Below are 22,050 nucleotides of genomic sequence, written 5' to 3' on the forward strand. Positions count from 1 at the left end.
TTAGCGTAAGCGCCGTTTAGCGAAAATCTGCACAGTACCTGGGCTTCAAGTCTGAAAGCAGTATGGTGAAGCGAGGGCCACTTAATGTCCAAATTCCAAGACATTGGTCCACCTCCTCGGCATTTTCCAAGTGAGCTGAAACTATAGCTATGCAATTAAAAGTTTAGGAGAAGCTGCAGACCGGTAAAACAATTTTTACAATTTTTAAATTTTTCGTAAAAGTTGAGATACTCAGCAACGATGACAGTAAGATTGTCCCAAAAAGGTTGCTCGACACGATTTGATAAAGATTTTTGACATGAAATTCCTTACCTCAGCATAACTGGTCCTTCCATGGGGAAAATTGAAGTCGTTGCTCATTTTGACCGAAAGAAATCAGTTTTTGAAAAGCCTAGAATAGAAAACAGTGACGACTAACACGTACAAGATTAATGACAGAATAAACCATGAATTTCTGCATTCGGTACTCAGTAAGTATTTGTAGTTGTTACAAGTAAAACGGCTGTTGAATGAATTCTTAAAAGCAGATTTGATGTATGCTTTTTCCTGGGTTTTTCCTCCATCAATACATGGCTAAACATTCCTGGACGGTAATTCTTTGTTCCTCATCCATGGGGGACAGTAATCTCAGTTTAGTTCTTGAACACGATAGAGTATTAAAAACTAAAAAGACAGGCGACATTTCGAGCCGTCGCAAGATCATTTTCAGCTGAAAAAATACAAATTGATGAAAAATTATAAGAACACCCCAGATCCCAATCATTGTTATTACTACGCATTCATCAGGAAGTTCAAAGTCCGTAAATTATTTAATTCATAAAGTTAATTAGGTATTTTAGTATTATTTTAAACGTCTTAATTTTTGTTTAAACTTGAATGTTTTAAAAAAAAAAGGGGGGGGGGAGGGTTGGCAGTGTTTACGGGGAGGGATTTTATCTCTGCATCGAGTCAAAATGGTCAGAACAACGTCTCATCGTGATTTAAAGACAGCAGCAAGGTTTTGACTCATCTCATTTATAATCAGCAACGTCATTTCACTAAAACCTTGGGGTGCAAGTGAGCTGACATGTCCCCTAGCACGATACCTATGAGTAAAGAAAAAAATCAAGTTTTCGGCAATGCGATCAATTTTTTTCGTTTAATATCTGGCCTTTTTGAATAAATGCCGTCACTGTATATAATTCTACAATCCCTCAGAAGTAGTGATGTTTCTCGTGCACGAGATAGACGAAAGGACCCTGATAGGATGAGAGCCTCGAATAACTCAATCAAAATTGCAACTGGAGGAACGCACATCGGATGTCGAACCCCGGGCGATGTGCATCGTTGAAATGATCGCATACTTTGGCGTCTGCCATCGTCGAATTTCCATTAACTGATTCTTCGATGCTGCCCTCGTCGCCTGTCATCTATTGCACTGATGATTGAGGCTATACTCCTTCCAAAGTGTACAATGTCCATAAAAGTGGTTTGACACAAAAGCGCAAAAAACTGTTCTTAGTACTGTACGTTCTGCTGTGACCTACCTTTTTAATACTGCTAATTGAAAATGATTTTGGCTGTTTTGGCACACAATTAAATTATTTTTCGATTCTCCTCTAGTGGTTGATTAAGAATTCTTTCCTAACTCGATGTCGACCAAAATGGACACTATACACTTTGGAACTAGTAGCCTCAATTTAAAAGCACGGAGCACATTCTTTTAAAATGAAACTATTTTTAGAACTGGAAAAGTTTGTATATTAATCAGCCATGCATATGAGGAGTAATAACGATGAGATTAATGGAGCTTTGGTTGGAGCAAGGTTATGACATCAAACTAAGAGGGATGTTGGATCAAAATAATTACACATTTATTGAATATGCAATTTTAAATTACTAGATCTATAAAATATCGAGGACGACTGATTATGGATACAGGAGAAAAGGCCATAAAGGAGTATACCCAAACCAAATCGTTCAGCACAGCGGGAAAATCGGGAAAACCGATTGATTTGGGGCAAAGGATATAAAGTTTCAGTTTTTAACCCAAAGAGCTTTTTACTCTGATCCAAAACTCTTAAGAGCATTGAGTCAAAATTTGAAGCCATAATTTACACGATGCATGATGTTATGACCGTTTAGAATGAATTTTTCCGAAGCTGGTAAAAGGGCTGGCAAATTTAATTGTTTTTTGCCATCGAATGTGTCTATTATTTGGGATTTTAGTATAGTTATTTTGTATCAAATCGACTGATCTCTAAACGATGATATGATTATCTAATTCAATTTTTCCCCCCCCCCTACCTTTAAGGACTCCTTCGCATGACATGGGTAATCACATTTTGTGAACTTTTAACATCCAAATTACGAAGGATTTAATTCCAATTTATAAATTGATCTCCGAATTTATAAATTTTTAAAAGTTAAGGAAAGTCATAACTTCCGTTTTGTATGTTTCAAATTTTTATACTGGAAGAAAAACTCAGCGCTACAATATCTTGTAATTTTTAAATCAAGAAAGCAATTCCGTTTCGAAATTGTGGTGCTACATCCGAATTTTCAAGTAAAACGAAACAACCGCGCAGTATCTCCGGCGCAAGAACGTAACTATTCGTACTTCGGTGTGTTTTGAGGTATCAAGTGAAATTGAAGGCGGATTGTGAACCTATTCCCCGTTTGATGAGCCGGATCTTGCCCATTCAAGGACATAGCTCGTCTTCATCACGGAAACCTTTCATTTGTGATCACAAACAGGAGAGGAATAGGTACCTACTTCGTCCCCGGAAGAAACATTTTAAGTAGAGCGATTTTCTTCGAGCCAGATTAGTAAAACCAGATTTTAATACTGTATTGGAAAACTCTTTGTACTGATAGTAGAAAGAACAAGTTGCGAACGGTTTATACTCACTTAACGAATTTTTGTTGAAGGAACTATATCTGTTAATGAGTGAAAATAACATTAATTATGAAGTACGCAAATTCCATGCAACTATAGTCCCTTTTGACGTATATACTTTGTGAATAATATCTTCTAGTATTAATACGCCCATTTTTGTGTCAACGAAATGTATAAAAATACGTTACTATCCGACAATTTTGAGATTTGAACTTCTGTTCTTCAGTATTAAAAGCTCGAGATTTTTGCGTGACAACATATTTTTATGCTTTTTATTGACACAAAAACGGACGTGTTTTTACTGAAAGAAACAGTGGAAGTATTATTTGAATCAGAGGGAACTATAACATAAATTTCTGAAATAAAAATAAACAGTTTGCAACTTATTTTTCAAGTCGCCAGAGAGAGTTTTCTTACAGAATAAGTATTAAAATCTGATTTTACCACCCAACTCGACAAAAATCGCAATTCTTAAAATGTTTCATCCGTAGACGAATTTTCCCTCTTCCGTGTGTGACTACAAATGAAAATTTTCCGTGATGAAGGCGAGCTAAGTCCTTCAGTAGACAAGATCCGGATCATCAAACGAGGGAGAGATTCACAATCCGCCTTCAATTTCACGGGATACCGCTATATACTCCCAAGCACGAACAGTTACGTTCTAGCGCCTGAGATACTGCATGGATGTAAGCTGTAGTGTTAATAGGTAGACAAATGGAGCGATGGAGTTGATCATTTTTAAAATATTACCTCTTGCCCATGAATCGACGGTCCAAAACCTCTCGGCGAGTGAATATTTGTTGATCAAGCCTCAGTAGGAGTCGGTTTCACGAAGTTGTTCTGTCGCAGAGTGGAATGATCTACTAGAATAAGTCGGACATGAAATGTTCGGCTAAAATTTCAAATTTTGATGCTTATTTCGTCACAAATTCAATTTCAAGAGGTGTACCTCAAGAAGAGCCGGATCTACCTACTTGCCGCCCATGGGCCACCTGTATTTTGCCGCCCCCTTCTCATTCGTTTTGAAACATCAATAAAAACCATCAAGTGAACATGCCGGAAGGGGAGAGGTGCATAAGACGCGTTTACCTACTCGTGTTGGATATATTTTTTTTTTTTTTGCGAAAGCCCTGTCAACACTACTAGCAAAATTTCACGGAACTTGACGCGAAAGTTAAGTTCCGTAAACCTATCTCTGTGTGGACAAGACCCTCCATTTATAAGAAATGAACCAAAAAATTATGATAGAACAAACATAAATGTGGTTTAATAATTTTAACTTCCGCCGCTGCGCCTGCGCCGCGCCGCGCTGATCGCACTGTGTTTGGCGCAATGCGTGAAGTATTCCTGCAGTCTTGTAGGCGCTATGCATTTCACGCCAACCGCTCCTGACCGCGTGACCGCACTGTGTTTGGCGCAATGGGTGAAGTATTTATGCAGTCTTGTAGGCGCTAATATGTATTACATGCTGACCGCCGCGCCGAGGGCTTGTCCTTTTCATCTCAAGTTCTCGTTGTCATTCCTCTCAGAGCTGAGCTCCAGGCAAAATTGCGTGTTAAGTTCCTCTCTTAACTCGACTAATTAAAGATGCTGTCTCTTGTGTCGCCGAAAAACGGCAAAATTAGAAATTACCATACTCTTAGGAAAAAGATATTTTGTTTCCTTCTCTTATTGATAATTTTTTTCCTGAATCCGATTTTTTTATAGCAACATTTAAAAAAATTGCAAAATTTGCCGCCTCCTGAATTTCCCGCTATGGGCCGCGGCCCATGTGGCCACCCCCTTAATCCGGCCCTGACCTGAAAGGCAGTTTCACGAAAAAAACGATGGAACCACTCTTACACTTTTTTGTCTTATATTTTTACGAATATTAGCATCCAAAGTTTCCAGATTTTGTCTGACTTCTCCCATTGACTCGGTCCAGTGTTGTCGTGTCCATTCCTTGCCAGCAGTTTTTTGTTGAGGATACCGCCGATTTTCTCTGAGCTGCCACACTGTCGAGGTGCATAATGTCAAACCAAAAAGAAATTATGAACACTTAAGCAAATTAAATTTCAAGGGGTGTACCTGAAAGAAAATCTCACGAAAAAACCAATGGAACCACTCTCAAACTTCGGTGTCTTATATTTTTACAAATATAGCATCCAAAATTTCCAGATTTTGTCCGACTTCTCCCATCGACTCGGTCCAGTGTTGTCGTATCCATTCCTTCCCAGCAGTTTTTTGTTGAGGATATCGCCGATTTTCTCTGAGCTGCCACACTGTCGAGGTGCATAATGTCAAACCAAAAAGAAATTATGAACACTTGACAGTACATTAGCTTAGAGTCTCGAACACTGTCCATCCATGGCTGACCTGATGAATGACGTTGATAGATTGTGATGTGGTGCTTTGCGCTAGGTTACCAAGCTTGGTACATTCAATATGTGTGAATCGTTGTACTTGGGTCCCGCGAGGAGACTTTGAAAAGTACCGGAATGCTTAGAATCGCACCAGTGGCGAGGGGTGAATGGTCGATCTATCAATACTACCGTGCAATGCAAAAACGCCGTAAACGCCATTTAACATTTTTTGGAAACAACGTATCATAGCAGAAAAAAAGACTCTGATTATCACTAATTTTTGCGAGTATTCCACTGTCGAATTCTGTCTGAAATCAGTCACCATTCTGAATAGGTGATAGACATCTACCTGCGATTAACGCCAAATTGTGTCTCTCTTCACGTTCTATTCAACAAGGTGTCACCCGATGGAGGCTCCCGTTCGAAATTAAGGAATTGCTTCCCACACCCCCCCCCCCTCCCCCGGAAAAAAGGGGAGTCATAATTCCCCATGTAATTTGTACCCTCTTTCATTCAAAGAAGTTTCGTTCAAATCGCATGGCAAAATCTGCCATCGCTCTCGAGATATTAACAAGTATCCATATTTTGTGCACAACCTGTATAGATAACATGCCCCTCCCCCTCCCGGAAAACCAAAGGAGGCTTCGTGAAAAATACAGGAAATTACACCAGATATTCAGATATTCTTAATGATCACCGCAAACCGCTATTTCAATATGTATAAAAGGTCATTCTAAAGATGAAAAAACCGCACACAAACCCCAATGTCGCGAGCCCAAAAACGGGCGGTTTTTGGGCATTTTCGTGAAAACACTTTCTTTTTGGGTCTCTTTCGCCCTCGATATTTGTCAATGTGACTTAAAAGTTTCGTGCTAATTGTGAATCTCATTTGACTTTAATTTCGGGTTTTCGTAGGAAATTTTTCACCAGCTGAAGGACGCGCCTCTTCTGTCTTGTCTCTTATTCCGCAATGAGTGAGATGCAAAACTAGAGTTAAGTTGATTCGACGGTTGCCATTTTTTGTGACGGAGCGGCGCGCGATATATAGCATCAATTCGTTCCATAATTTCAGCTACTTGTCATTTTTTTCGAATTTTGAGATCGCACTTCTATTTTTATGGGACAAAAAAAATTCATGTAACAAATTTGACAAAGAAATTCAACGCATTAAAGGCAGGGGTTTTTTAAGAGGAAAAATATCGCATTCGAGTGCAGTTTTGATATCAGTATCGAATGCAATATTTTTCCTCTAAGGAAACCCTGCCTTTATTACGTTGAATTTCTTCGTCAAATTTGGTACATGAATTTTTTAGTCTCATGACAACAGAGGTGCGATCTCAAAATTCGAAAAAAATTACAAGTAGCTGAAATTATGGAACGAATCGATGCGATATATCGCACGTCGCTCTGACACAAAAAATGACAAGTATACTGTTATCGAAACTGCACTCGAATGCGATATTTTTCCTCTAAAAAAACCCTGCCTTTAATAAGTTGAATTTTTTTGTCCAATTCGGTACCATTCGAAAAAAAGACAAGTAGCTGTAATTATGGAACGAATTGATGCGATATATCGCACGTCGCTCTGACACAAAAAATGACAAATACACTGATATCGAATCTGCACTCGGATGCGATATTTTTCCTCCAAAAAAAACCCTGCCTTTAATACGTTGATTTTCTTCGTCAAGTTTGGTACATGAATTTTTTAGTCTCATGACAACAGAAGTGCGATCTCAAAATTCGAAAAAAAATGACAAGTAGCTGAAATTATGGAACGAATCGATGCGATATATCGCACGTCGCTCTGACACAAAAAAAATGGCAACCGTCTAACCAACTTAAGTCAAATCTGATCGATATGTCGATGGTTGTTTACTCCCTGAGAGAAATCACACGTGGGTCTATTATTATAAGAGAATTATGGCTCTGTTCCACATCGTCTGACTCTGTTGATAAATTAATACAATGCAATAAAGATGCGCAATTTTCGAAACGCTCTTGTCTTCGCATTTGGCCAAAGCAGTGTGCAGCATTTTATTACCGAGTTTAGACTTAGTGATTCAGCCCCATGGCAAACGTAAATTCCTCCGCGTCATTCACTTCCACAAGAGGGTGTAGTAGCATCACCTGAACGCAGATCCATACCTAAGTTTGACATTACCATTCAGAATAAACTACGCATTAAAAACCTTTGAATCCTCTGGCAAATAAGGTAGGTACGTATACATATTTTTGATTTAAAAAAAAGAAAAAAATTAAACTTGTCTTAGAACTCGTCATTAATTAAAACGTATTTTACGGTAAACCAAAGAAAATTAAAATTTTATGCCAAAAGAACGTCCCGAACAATAGGCATAATGTAGGATAAAGAAGATGTCCTTCTGCAAAAAAGTGGATATTAGAGGCGAAAACACTACACAAATACAAATTCTGCTGATTCAGCGAAATGATTCGTATGTGAAAACGCGAATAAATAGTCTTATTCATTTACGATAATCAGTAGATGTTCACAGACTTACGTGTCGCGTGCAAGTGTTCAGAACGCCATAAAATGGAATGACTAACATTCAGTTGAATGCATGTGCTAAATAGAGCATAGAATTAGCGGGAGAGAGTGTAAAAATCAATGAAAAATATAACTTAGGGTAAGCATAAAGCCGAGAAATACTAGGGGAGTTTTTTCTCCCTGCTCGATCAGTTTTTGAAATTAAGCTAAATTCTAAACGGGGTAACTTCGTTGTGTGTATGAAAAAAGTATTGAACACACGACCACGAACTATGAGCCAGAATTCTAATTCCAAACGAAACAGAATGAAAAAAAAAATTAAAATTATTTGAAAATTTTCGAGTGTTGAATAACCCGACTAGACGGACTAGACAGAACTGAAATTGAATTTGTGTCAGAGGGCTGGAACGCCCAAGGACTCGAGTAAAGATTGTAAGTGAGTGTGAGGCATACCATACGGGAGATAATCAGAGTAACGTGAGGAGCTATTCTAATGAACATTCTTGCACCCGGCTTGCTTGCAGAATTCTCTCCTCTAATTTCCCCCCGCCCCCCTACCTCTTCCCCTCATAATTAAAGCTTCAATTTTGCTGGGAATCAACACCTAAATTTTAAACATATTTATGCTCTTCGTCAAAAACTAGGAGGCAACGCCTCCTGTCCGCTTAGTGGTTCAACTCCCCGAAGCGTTTCGCGCCTCTGACGTTAGGCGTGACTCTGATGATTTTATATGAAAGAGTAACATTTATTTTTTCGGAAATTTTAATCGGATATTTCGGTCAAATCATTTTTTTTTTAATTGGAATTTTAGAATCTATCTATATATAGATACCCAAATTTCGAATTTAGCTATCTACACCACATCAGTCGTTGACACACACGCTTTTCCCACTAGACCGCATTCGGCAGGCAAGTTTTTTGACTTAAATCAATAACTTAATAACTCAGAGATGTAAGTTGTGCGCCTCTGGCTACTTGATGAGCAATGATTTTGTCATGATTTGTCACTAAGAAGTTGGAATAATACTGAAACGATGCAAATAGTATCTACTTCGGTAAAGGGGGTTGCGCTCGGTAAGGGTCAAGTGCGTCAAATTAAAAATAGCGCCTTTCCAAGTTGCCAACGTAAAAACAACCCGAGAGTTCGAAACGCAAACTACTCTTTTCTCGAATATAACTATTATTTCTTGCCTGAATACCATAAAAAAAAACTTCTTACAACTATTCCTATCACAAATATTGATATTTGCTTTCTCTTTCGCTTTTTTCTCCCTCTTTCTTTTACATTCTTGAGGTTGGTTAAAATGACGGCATGATTGTTTTGGTTATGGCCGGTTTTAGGTTAGAAAATCTAGAAAATCTAAAAGTGAGCTCATGAAAGAAATCGACTTGCATGGTGAGCTTCAGAGTTTTTGTAGGTGACAGAGCTTTTTGGGATAAGAAAAACGTTGAATGAATGTGGTATCTGTGGCAACATAAGTTCGGCGAAATACTTCAGTGTACCAAATAATAAGAACGTAAGTAACACGTTGAATTGAAGTCATTTGGATGAACACTTCCGATTTCACAAACTTACTTAATGTCTCTGCTAGCAGCTTCCTTTTAACGTAAGTAGTTGCCCCTATTCGTACATAATCCCTTTCTTTTCAGTATCTCAAAATCCCTGCAGGAGGTATCATGTCATTGCAAAATGATGGCTGAACTCAGAATGCATTTCCATTGATTGCAGTGTTTTAGAACATCTGCACCTTGATTTTATCTTTTAAAGGGGACAGTGGTAACTTTGTCTCTTGAAATTTTCAGAACATTTTCCCCAAACAGAAGAGAAAAATTCCCCGAAATGCCCTTGAGTAGCTCCCAAAATCAATAACCTCGCAAGACAGGAGCTCTGCAACGTTGCGCATTCAGATACTTACGTGGTCTCTGAGAATACCTAGTTGTTGAAATATAACGACGGTGTGGGTCGGCAATCACATATCTCGTTTGCGGTGTCTGAAAATCTCCGCCTCTATGTTCTTTGTTCAAAGGAGAATAAAGTGACATCATTCCTTGGAGTTTGTGTAGAATTTCCCTGCACAGAGAAAAATAATCACGGCAGTTTCAAAGAATTGCCATTGAGTAGTTTTCCGTTAAAAAAAATAAAGTATGACAGGAAGTCTGCGACGTCGCAAACTGAGTTATGTGATTGCCGGCTTACACTGTTGATAAGTGAATTGATTGGTTCACCCAAAGTTTTCTCTGTGTGTTTAAAAAGCTCACTCGGTATCATTAAGTACAGGAAAATAGCATCAGAGTCATGCTCTCAAATGAAGAACAGCTGATGATTTTTCTCAGAAGATGTCACACCTACACATTCACATGTGGATTACTTTTTCCAAAAAGGAACCAGAAGTATTGTAATGATGCTAAGATTGTGCATTTTCATCCTTTGCAATAATATTACTGAAATCATGAAAAAATATGAAATTTTAGATGGTAATTTTCGTCTTAAATTTACAGTTTTTAGTGAGTAAAGTAGAAACTGTCAATGGATAATCAGGTATTATTCCAAGACAAAAGAAGTTGCACAATCTTAGCAACATTGCAATGCTCCTGGTTCCTTTTTGCAAAATGCAATCCATATACTTAGGTCTCCGCTAAAAATTCTGCACCATATCCTGCAGCAATTTATTCATATGCAAAATATTTTGGCTTTTTACAAAGCACTACCATTTCAATCTTAGCATAGAGAAAAAAAGGAGGTGTTTGCATCTTGAGGATTGTTTACCCTGTGACATAGGTCGGATGAACATGGCGTCGATACTTCAGCAAAATCCGGAATTCGAAGTATGAAAAACGGACCATAATGTATGATTTTTTTGCTTAAATCAACTCATGATATAATCTCAAACAGTTATTACAGAAAGACATTTTTCCATAAACTACACCAACTCAAAGAAAATCGATGATATAAATCGTTTGGACCGACCTATGTCATCAAAAAAATCCAAGTTGCCTGAAATGCAAACACCTCCTTTTTTTTCTCTATACAATCATAGGACTGATGGCTATTAAGGAACAACTGTGTGATGCCGTTGCAGAGGAGTTAGTGTAATCATTAATTCATCACTGACAAGTTACTACTTTGAGACAGTCAGATATGTTCATTTTTTCAGGTAACAAAAAATGATGACTCACAAATTGCCCGGTGTCCTTCTGAAAACTGATTTAAGCTTCCTGAAATGTCCTATTAGATGCAAAGGACAAGGACCTAATCATTGGGTAAGTTGGTTTTTCATTTCTAAAATGGAGTTTGCGAGTACGGAAGAATTCAACCTCAGAAGCTTGTTTCGATTTAACTTGTATTTGATGTATAGCACTATTTTCACTCAAATAGTAGAAAAATGAAGATCAGTCATGATTAACAGGCTAAAAGAGTCCTAATAAATCAAAAATCGAGTTAGACGTGACATATCATCCCAAACACAGAGGACAATACGCAGAGTACCACCAACTCTAGATTGGTGAAACGTCTGAAACACAGCATCAGTGGTATGAGGTGGTGGCAGTTTTTTTTAAGAAAAAAAAAACCTTCTTACAGACCAAGAGAACTAAAAAATATATGTACTACAAAAATGCCTGTGGTCTTCAAATTAATCAATAATTGGAGACTTATCATGAAAAGCAGGCTAGGTGTCAAATAGTTGGTTTCGAGTTACATATTCACCTTTTTCTGAAAACTGCCACGGCTTGTACCACTGATGCTGTGTTTTAGACACCATGAGCCTTACTCTAGATTTAGCGGCACTTAGCTTGTTATGCAGCGTATTGTCCTTGGTGTTTGGAATAATATGTCACGTCTAACTCAATTTTTGTTTCATTGGCACTTACCTAGCTTGTTATTAATGATTAAACTTCATTTTTCTAATATTTTAATGAAGCTAGTATAGTACATTACATCAAACTTAAGTTAAACCAGAACAAGTTTCTTTTTTTTTAAAAAAAAAAAAGAAGAAAACAATGAGTTACAAATTGAAACCACAAATATCTATCAATTAATGGATAAAGTCAGTGACTTTCATCTGTTTCCCATTAACTTTTTGAGAGGCAATGAAATTTTCTGTGTAAAATATCAATTTGAAAATCGTATTATATTCATTGGAATAGAATGCAAACAAAAGAGATCCATGAACCCTCGTACAGAACGGGAAATGCTATGAGTTTTCAAGTGCTCGACAAGTGTATCAAGTGTCCCTGACAGAGATCATTCATGCTGAAGTGGCTCATTTTCACCATCCGTGTTTGCCTACAAAAGGTGAAAATACATTGAAAGGTGCTGGAAATTCCCCAGGACCAAAAAAAGTCGCTCTCATAGGGGATTGTCTGCCTCTTGAAGGTTTCTGCCACTGCAGGCAGTTTTTTTTCCTCTGGGGAGATGAAATTCTACTCTGAATCACCTGTTGTTTATTTACTTCTTTGTTCCTTTATTCATTTTTTGGGGGGCCACTTTAAAATCCATGCTTTAATTGATCCTGGTTTTGGTATTATCAGGAATTGTAACAGAGGGGACACCTTTCATCAGTAAATCTGTATCAATTTATGTAATTCTAAATTTTCAAATTTTCATGTATCTCTACATTTTAATTTTTTCAATTTCAGGCTGTTTTAAGGAGAACAAAATTCCCCAAAGATCATGCCATGGAACATTTTGATGATTTTTATGCCAATGTTTATGGTGCAAGAAAATGGAAGTCAATGCGTCTGGCACTGTTATGCCCGAAGAAATATTGTGCAGTTGTAAATAATTACAGTGATGCAGACAAAATTATGAATAAATTAGAGGTTTGTGTAATTCTTGGGCTTTTGTTCTAGATTTCTGGTGTCCCTGACATTTTAATGAAACTGTCATTTGTTGAGAAAAAAATCTCAAAATAAACTCTCTGTACACTCGAGATTTTTCATGTTTGACAACATAACTGTCATGAAGATTTGAATTTGCCACACAGACAACCTAATGTTTATTCTTAGATTTAATTAATTTCCAAAAAATTAATGGTATCGGTGATCGTTGTGCTAGGGAGTGGTGTTTGCGTAGCAGGTAAGTTTGCTTTCTTGCAAGGAATACTGAGCTCTTTAAATATACCTCAACATGAAAAGTAGATTCCCAAATTCAACAAAATATTTTGCCTAATGTTATGACCCAATTCAACAAAAATGTTGCTACAAATATACTTTTATCGTCCAATAAACATCCATTCTTGCTAATTCAAGCATTTATTCCTCTAAAAGTGATTACTTTTTAAAATGTATTTGTACTTGATGAATGATACATGGTTTATTCATTAATTTTCTAGAATAAAGGTGCTGTAAATGTAAGGCGAATGTTCGAACTTAGAGCTGAGAAACTTGCAGAGGAACCAAGCAACTACTTGGAGCCATTAAAGAAGGATGAAGTATATAAACTTGACCTTGATGCAAAAATGAACACCTTAAGGATTTCATCGCTAGAGAAAGAAGCTCAGAAAAAGATTCCAAATGTACCCTTAGACAAGACTTTAACGTATATGCAATCTGCTGATGTAGAGGTTGAGTCTCCTGCCGCTGAGAAGCCGTGAGTTTTGAGAATTATAATTATTCTTTCAATCTTACCACAACACACTGTAATTTTCTAACTATCCAATAAAGTGTGAAGTGCAATTGACAAAATTACTGCCTTGCCTCTAGCAAGGCTACATTCAAGTATTTGATTTGATTCACATTTTGGGCTCACCATCAGCTTTTCCTAATTATGGGCTTTGATCTGTAGCCCATCTCAATGTCACCAACTTCCCTCAAATAATGACAATTTGTTGTGACCATATTGCGCACCTCTTTGCAGCTTCATTAGGTTGCATAGCCGAAAAAATCTGTCGGGTTGGGTCAATTCGACTCAGGAAAGACAAGAATTGGACCGCGTTTAACAGAAAGGAACCAAGCCACATCAGCTATTGCCAATTTTAACTGGGCAATTTATTTTTTTACGAGAAAACGTTTGCTCGGATCCCTTTGAAAATGTTGAGGAATTTGCTTCGTACGATGGAGAAAATTCACTGAAATTTGCACGAAAATCCGCACAACTGTTTTCATGTAAAAAATTAAATTAGCAAATTCAATTTGGCAATAGCTGATGTGGCTTGGTTCCTTTCTGTTTAACGCGGTCCAATTAGTGTAATTAAGTGAAATGACTGACCAATCACACAACTTGCTTTCAATGTAATCTTACTTTGCTCCTGTGTCCATGAACTTTTTTTAAAAAATCAACCCCTTGGCTTTATGAAGACCTTTTTGTACTTCTTCATAAAATCTCCAGGGTTGCCAGCAGTCTGAAAAATTAGGGAATTTTTGACGATAGGGAAAAGCCCGGGCATTAGTGGGAAAAGTCAAGGAATCACTAACACATCTACTAATCACTGAAACACATCACCAATCTTCCAGTTGTTTACCTTTTCTGGTCATTTTAAAGGCCTCTCATATTTTTACCACTGAATGCCTTCATACATAAATTGATCTCTAAACAAGGAAAGTTTAGCCTGAGTTCAGACAAAGTCAACAAAAAAAAAAAAAAAAAAAATTGAAATTTTGTTTGAAGGTCAAGGGAAGTTAGGGAATAAGGGAGAAGCAAGGAATTTGAAGACGAAATCATGGCAATTATGAATCTCCCAAACTTATTAACTCTGGCTCTCTTATATTTCAGAGCTGCACTGATGAATACCGAAGATGATGAAGAGCCTCCAAGCCCCATTGATGATGGAGGGAATTTAGAACCCACTGAAGAAGAGATCAAAAGTCGTCTTGTGCGGTCTGCGGATGCTCTTTATGATTTTGTGCCTGCAACCAAGCTTCAGGGACTAGAGGATTATGTTCCTGAATCAAAACATTATGGGTACTATGAGACAGAGAGTGAGTTTCCAATCTACATCACTGAAGATGCACCCATCGTTTTCCCCTCTAATCTGAATATTTACACCTATGAAACAGGCAACATAGAAGATTTCAGCTCCCCAAAGCGAGGATCAACAGACCTTTTTGGTATGTATCTCTCTAAAACTTTATTCTTTCTTTTCAATTTAATATGTCTTTCATTCATAGCTTAAAAGGTCATTTGAATATGGTAGAATGCTCTTGAAGAATGCGTTTTATTGCTGTTGTCGTGCAGGGTTATAGGGGGTGGAGAAGTTTTACCTGAATGTAATACAGCAGATTTTTTTATACCTTTACAGGTTAACAGGAATATTACCAATTTCTTTGCTTTTTTTCGTTTATCAACTGTATTACCTTTTTTATTCCATAAAGCCCATGCCCCAGCCTGGTCAATTAATTTATTATTTGAATTTTAATCGTATATATGCCGGATCTCTTTTCAACGAAAAATAATCACAGACAATATGCTTTAAAGAGCATGGGAGAAGCTTTTAGGTGGTGGTTGCCATCAAAATGATTTCCTTGCTCTGTTGATGTAAGATAAGGTTAGGTTAATTTTAGAAATACCCATAGAAACAAGGTACGAAATTATCCTAATTTGAAAAATTTCAGATTATTATTTTTTACGTAAAGTCATTAAAAGCTTCACAAAATTATTCTCATTGACTTTACAGATATCTTTTGATTTCCATTCATGTTTTTATCGACTAGATTTTGATGTATTAGTTTCTTTTTTCTTTGCAGATTATTTTCTGTTGGACGGAGCCAGTTTGTTTCCTATCCTTGCATTAAATCTACAGCCTAATGACAGGATTCTAGATTTGTGTGCTGCGCCAGGAGGAAAATCGTTAATAATGCTCCAAACATTGTTTCCCAGTAAGTGAAGGAAGCAGATATTCCAGTCGATACTAACATAAAATATATTTTTGGATTTTGAATTCTAAAATGATTATTTTTCTTCATATTCAATGGGTCCCCACACTATTAATGTGTATCTTACCACTGGAAAGGAAGTGATGAAAACATACCATTATAAAATAAGGTCACTACTAGGGGCTGCATGTATGCAGTACCAACTCCAAGATGGGAGTAATATTAGTATGAGAGGAAGAGTTGAATTGAACTTTAGGCTTCTGTTTTGTACTCCTGTATTTTTCTGTTTTGAATAGTTCAGTATTCTAGTATGGTATTTTAGTCAATGAGCTCACAGATAGATGCCTCATCAATTGCCTAATTCATACTACAGATATTACAATTCATGGGTTAACTGGCAAGCCTAAGCCCAGTTTTTCTTGAACAGCCATTGATGGCTCATTCCATTTGGACATATTTATGCTAAAGGAACTGTGTGCATAGGGTTTGCATGAGATATGGTTCCTGTTAGCATAAATAGGTCCATTTAATGTTTCATGACAGGAACACATACTGTTCCAGTATCGTAGCTTTTGTAAGGATTGTTTTCATCCTGAAAAACATTTTTTTTGCTCTTCTAGGATTTCTTACCTGCAATGATTTTTCTGAAACAAGATTAAAAAGATTAAGGTATATACTGAAAGACTATTTCACGGATATCGATGACAAAGTTTCAGTAACTAATATCAATGGATCACAATACCAAGAAGAGACCAATTTTTATAATAAGGTAAGAATGTTTGAAGTAAGAACCCTTGCCCCCTTGCTGCATCATTTAGAAGTAACATAGCATATTCCAGGGTGTCTACAAGTCCGGAAATTCTGCAAGAGGTCCGGAATATTTTTCATTTTTTTGTCAGTTTTGTCTCAATTTGAGCGAGAAAAATTCAAATTTTTGAAATTATTCGAATTTTACCAAACGGAGGTACCTACTGAAAAAGTACTGAATTTTTCTGTTGAGGTACTGAATTTTTTGGGAATTTACTGAAAAAGTGCTGAAGAAGCACTGATTTTTGGCCAGCCTATTTTAGTAGACACCCTGATATTCCCATGATCTGTGTCTCGAATTTAAATCGACCGATTAAGTGATGATAAATCATATTCATTGATATCATCCATGAAAAAACCAATCGCTACTATACATTTGCGGTAAGATATTTGCTGTTATGCAGTGAAAACCAACTAATTTCCTAGCCTTTTTTAATTTGATGTCAACATTGTATGGAGCCTTTTCAATTTGAAATTTCATTTATCCTTTACAGCCAGGAAAGCCAAAGTCCTTGAAACTCCATCTTAAGGAGCATAATTCGTCATTTGCTACACTGTAATTCTCCCTTCATTTATTTAGCAAAGTTTTGGTGTCAAAGGTCATTTAAAGAAAGAGATAATTGGAATCCTTTAATTGTAAATGAAGTGATCTTTAAAGTTCAGTAACAAATCTGTAGCATTGTTTTTATTGTGTACTATTTTTCTTCTGTTTTTAGATCTTGGTTGATGTTCCTTGTACAACTGATAGGCTCAGTGTGAATGACAACGATGACAATATTTTCGCTCCGAACAGAATCCAAGAAAGGCTGCAGTTACCAGAAGCGCAGGCTGCATTATTAGTGTAAGTGCTCAAATGTACATAATCATTTAGTTTGGTATTTTTCATTGTTGTTTGATTATCTGGTAATTTCAAGTTTTTCGACAGTATTCTTACGGTAATTTTTGAAAGCAAATTTTGTGTAAAGCCTGCCTTTTATTTTCCAGGGAAGAAATTCACATTGATCTCAAAATTGCCCTGTGTACACTGGTCAAAACTTTACATAAACGTCTAAAACATTAAAACGTTTTCTATAATAATAACCAACATATAACCTCTACACAAAACTGTCATAATGTATCACAGAGGAACATCTCAAGCAACATGCATTTTTGTATTATCCTCAATATACTTAAGATTTAGTAATCATATGCCTCTATTTATCTTTATTCCAAATTATTTTAATCATTTATTTGATCGTTGATTTTCTTTGATACAGAAATGCATTGAAGCTGGTAACTGTAGGTGGAACAGTTGTTTATTCAACTTGCACTCTATCGCCAATCCAGAATGATGGTGTCGTGCATATGGCTTTGAAAAAGATTTGGGAAGAAACCGAACTCCAGTTTGTGATCAAGTAAGTTTCTATTTTCTGACCAGAATGGATGAGTCAAAAGTATTAATGCACGAAACTGAATAACTCACTTTCTAATGTTTTTCAAGATTTATCAAATCTCTTTTCTTTCTTTTTTTCTCACTGTAGTCAGCTTATACCTTCAGTGTATAATCTTATTGAGGATAAAAAGATGGCACAAGTTTTTGAACAAGTTTTTCTGTTCGCTCACTTATTTGTACATGATTGCTGTCCCTCCGACAGAATATTTTGCAATTTCCTTTTGATGTTTTGCCTTAAACTCTTTCAGATAGAATGGTTCAATTTGTTTGTCTAAGGAAAGTATTCTCTTCTTTTCTCTTAAAGTGATCTCTCCTTTTGTTCAACTACGCGCAGTCTATCCAGAGAATGTAAACACACCATAGCTTTCTACGATAATGATTTTATCTTCTTCCCTTATTTAAATGTATGCTTTTCGTAATTATTTTAAACCGTAACCCTGATCTTCTTATGTTCCCAGGGATATGTCTAAAGTTCTGGAGGTAGCAAGACCGCTCTTCCCATTGGAAACCAAATTAGATTTAAAATACGGGCACCTTGTTTGTCCTTACCTACCAGCAAATTTTGGCCCTATGTATTTTTGCAAGCTTGTGCGAGTAAAATAAGGAAGTAGGTGATTTTTCTCATTATTAAATCATAATTGAATTTTTTATTATTTTCCCATGATTTAGTACAGCTTTAGTACTTTACATTTCATTTTTGCATTTGATTTTGCGAGAGCTGAGCAGGAGGAAACTCATGAGCTAGTAACCTTTGATCTCCTAAAATATCGAGAAGTTGACGACCAATATTGATTCCCCCCTTCTCCATAATAAAATCGTGCAGGCCAACATCCACTTCTTATTCTGAAGGTTTTGTCAAGATTTTGTCTTAAAATTCCTAAGCAAAAATCTGACATTATCTAATTCTTAAATCATTGTTTCTCCCTGAAGCTCTGCTTAAGAGGCAGCTGTGTGGATTTTCCAATAATAAATGGATTGTGACTCAAAGATCACAGCTAATGTCATGAAGCCAGCTCTTTTGGTTAGTAGTAAATCCAAACTTTTCAACAATTAAAGTTGTTTGTTTTTGGATGGCAAGCAGATTGAATACTTTTTTAATTTCTATTTGACAGTAGTTGAATTTTTACTCTAATAAAAGACTTCTTCTGCCAACTACTGTTTTCAGCTGATTACTCCGATGTTTTAAAACCGGAGCCGACATCAATACAAATCAATCAATTAGTTCCATTTTTTCTGTCATTGTTTAATTGGATGCAAATTTTATTTGCCAAAAATAAATTGAGCTATACCGTGCTTTCACAAATTAATTTATTTATTCATTTGTACCCAGAAACTTTTTGAGGTCTATCATATGATGCTGTTGCAGGTTTTTCTTTTTTATAGAATCATTTTTGCCCAAAAATCAATGTGAGAAAGGCAAAATTCGAAATTTAGACGCAAACATCCGGCACTTACAATACTTGTGCATGTATTAAATCAGAGGGATTAGTGTATAATAAATAACGCAATTTGTGCACAATTTTGTGAATAGTTTTGAATTGATAACAAGTGATGAAACTCAATAATTTACGGTGGGAAGGGGGCATTTCTCAGGAAGAACCTTGAATGAAGGGATGCATTCAATTTATTTTCGTCTAAGTACAAATAAGTATACAATAAAGCTGATAAACAAATAACAAAAAAACAAAAAAAAAGAATATAAAACACTCACTAATGACATCTGTACCTGTATAGACTTTATAGAAAACACTTGTAGAGATTTAGGTATCTTTAGTCAGCTCAAAAATTAAACTTGAAAATTCAGGGTATTCTAACCTGCAGAGAGAGAATTTTTAGCGCGTTACGTTTTGTGATTTCTCATCAAGACTTCATGAAAATGAAGTTTGCACATTGAAAATTTCTCAAAGTAATCCTTGTAAGAGATCTCAACATTTTTCACATTCAAACGTCGTACGAAGAAACAAAAATTTCCGCCAGTCAAATTTTGTACTAGAGAATTGTTGGTTTGTTTTACAAAAATTGAAGTATAGGGTGTCTAAATTACAGATACACTGAATAAGCATGGATTATCAAAAGTTGATATAGAAGCACAGCAAATGAACGGATTCCTATGAAGAGCAGGGATGCAGAGGATTTTTGTGATGAACTTTAAAAATAACCTCAAGCAAAATCCAACATAGTCCATTTTATCAAGCTTCTGCCCTCCGATTCCTCATGTTTTTGTAAATTTCGCTTCATCTCTCATCATTCCTACATTCCAGTTTGCGAATCAGACTTTCTCAGGATTTCTGTTTTGCTGCTCAAAGCTTAAGATGACCTCGTTTTTCTCGAATCAACACTAAAGCTCTTATTATGTTTGCATTACTAAATATTAAATATCATCTGGAGCATTGAGAACCAAGCACTAATAGCTTTTTCATGGATCGATCTGTGAAATTTTTTCTCTATACTTTTGTCTTCATTTTTGGGGGCCAATTACCTTCAAAACTTTATCATGTATGTCTGATTGTGTTAGTGCAAGTCTTTAATCATGTTTTATATTTTGAAAGGAAACCGACCAATATTTTTTCCTCATTTTTTTCACTCGTTTGAAAAAAATTAACAGAAAATTAGAAAATATTTTGCCTAATATTACTCTAAAAAAAAAAAAATTGAAAGTAACCTGACATTTCTAAATGTTGCACAGAGATATGCATCATTCAACACTGACTATCCATATACTCTTGAGACATGCATCCACTTCCTGATAATCCAATTTTTAACATAAACCTTATAATAGCCCTATTCAATAATACACCAAAGTGGTGTCAATGCAAAGAACTATTTTCTGTAAGATCCTTTCTAGTAGAGCTAGTTGAGGAGGTGGCCATTTGAATAAATTGATTAGGGATTGGAGAATATAGTCCCTGGCAGATGGATATTATTTTCTGGGGCTCTCTCCTTAAAAGAATTGAAAAATAAACTCCCTCAGGTTAACAATTCAAGCAAACTCAGATCACATTTATTATATCTGTGATTGATAGCTGAAAAATTGACAGGCTTTATGTAAGGCTTTAAAACAAATACATATTTTTAAAATCATTTGTTTTGACCAAGAAAATAAGCAGAACCGGCAAAAAAAGAAGAAGAAATGGTTCATTCACTCTTATTGAATGTGGAGCTATTTGTCCTCACCCACCATCAATCAATCAATGATATCCATCAAAGCGCGCTCGATCAAAAAATATACCTGAAGTACACTAGTACCCATATAGAAAGAGTGCGGACATGTCGAAGTATGGAGCTCTTAGGGCCCAAAAGAGCAGAGAACATTTAAAAATGAAGAACAACACCGTCAATCTTCAGATTCCAGTATCAAATCAAATGGCCAAGTATGTTTTTACCTAAATGAGCGTTCACCCGCAAAAATGAGTAAATTCATGCAAAAACTAGGTCAAACAGGGCCGGATTTACCTACTTGCCGCCCATGTGCCGCTAGTATTTTGCCGCCCCCTTCTCATTCGTTTTGAAACATCAATGAAAACCATCAAATGAACGTGCCAGCGGGGGAGGGATGCATAAGACGCGTTTACTGGTGTTGAACACATTTTTTGGGAAAGCCCTGTCAACACTACTAGCAAAAGTTCACGGAACTTTGCGCGAAAGTTTCGTAAACCTATCTCTGTGTAAACAAGGCCTTCCATTCATAAGAAATGAACGAAAACATTTTGAAAGAACAAACATAAATGTGGATTAATGATTTTAACTTCCGCCGCCGCGCCTCGCAGACCGCACTGTGTTTGACGCAATACTCGAAGTATTCACGCAGTCTTGTAGGCGCTATGCGTCTCACGCTGATCGCACTGTGTTTGCCGCAATGCGTGAGGTATTCATGCATTCTTGTAGGCGCTGTCCATTTCACGCTGTCCGCAATGACCGCACTGTGTTTGATGCAATGCGTGAAGTATTCGTGCAGTCTTTTAGGCGCTAATATGTTTCACCTGCCGATCGCCGCGCTGAGGGCTTCTCCTTTTCATCTCAAGTCCTCGTCATCATTTACTCTAAGTAAGTCGCGCCGTTCCAGGCCAAATTGCGTGTTTGGTGGTTTCTCTCTTAACTCGACTAATTAAAGGTGCTGCCTCTTATATCACTGAAAGACGACAAAAGTAGAAATTACTATACTCTCAGAAAATTAGAGATTTTGTCGTCTTTTCTCGTTTATAATTTTTTTTTTCTAAATCCGAATTTTTTTTATACCTACATTTAAAAAAAATTGCAAAATTTGCCGCCC

At 36.5% G+C, this 22,050-nt stretch overlaps 1 protein-coding gene across 5 annotated transcripts; it reads left to right on the plus strand.

Annotated features, from left to right (window-relative positions):
• Window positions 1-7,231: 7,231 nt before the first annotated feature.
• l(2)10685 (5-methylcytosine rRNA methyltransferase l(2)10685) lies at window positions 7,232-20,335 on the plus strand. Of its 5 annotated transcripts, XM_019054527.2 has the most exons (11): window positions 9,053-9,336; window positions 10,885-10,990; window positions 12,368-12,550; window positions 13,063-13,319; window positions 14,442-14,776; window positions 15,413-15,544; window positions 16,162-16,310; window positions 17,065-17,189; window positions 17,605-17,742; window positions 18,239-18,387; window positions 19,827-20,335. In XM_019054527.2, exons 2-10 carry the CDS (start codon window positions 10,895-10,897, stop codon window positions 18,381-18,383), a joined length of 1,560 nt encoding a protein of 519 aa, XP_018910072.1. In that variant the 5' UTR covers window positions 9,053-9,336; window positions 10,885-10,894; the 3' UTR covers window positions 18,384-18,387; window positions 19,827-20,335. The 5 variants fall into 5 exon arrangements, with proteins under 5 accessions (XP_018910071.1, XP_018910073.1, XP_018910072.1 ...); XM_019054526.2 differs by lacking the exons at window positions 9,053-9,336; window positions 19,827-20,335 and adding an exon at window positions 7,232-7,439 and having other exon boundaries at window positions 18,239-19,083; XM_019054528.2 differs by lacking the exons at window positions 9,053-9,336; window positions 19,827-20,335 and adding an exon at window positions 7,232-7,435 and having other exon boundaries at window positions 18,239-19,083.
• Window positions 20,336-22,050: the final 1,715 nt, after the last annotated feature.

This window comes from Bemisia tabaci, chromosome 6, assembly GCF_918797505.1.
Source record: "Bemisia tabaci chromosome 6, PGI_BMITA_v3".
NCBI lineage: Eukaryota > Metazoa > Arthropoda > Insecta > Hemiptera > Aleyrodidae > Bemisia > Bemisia tabaci.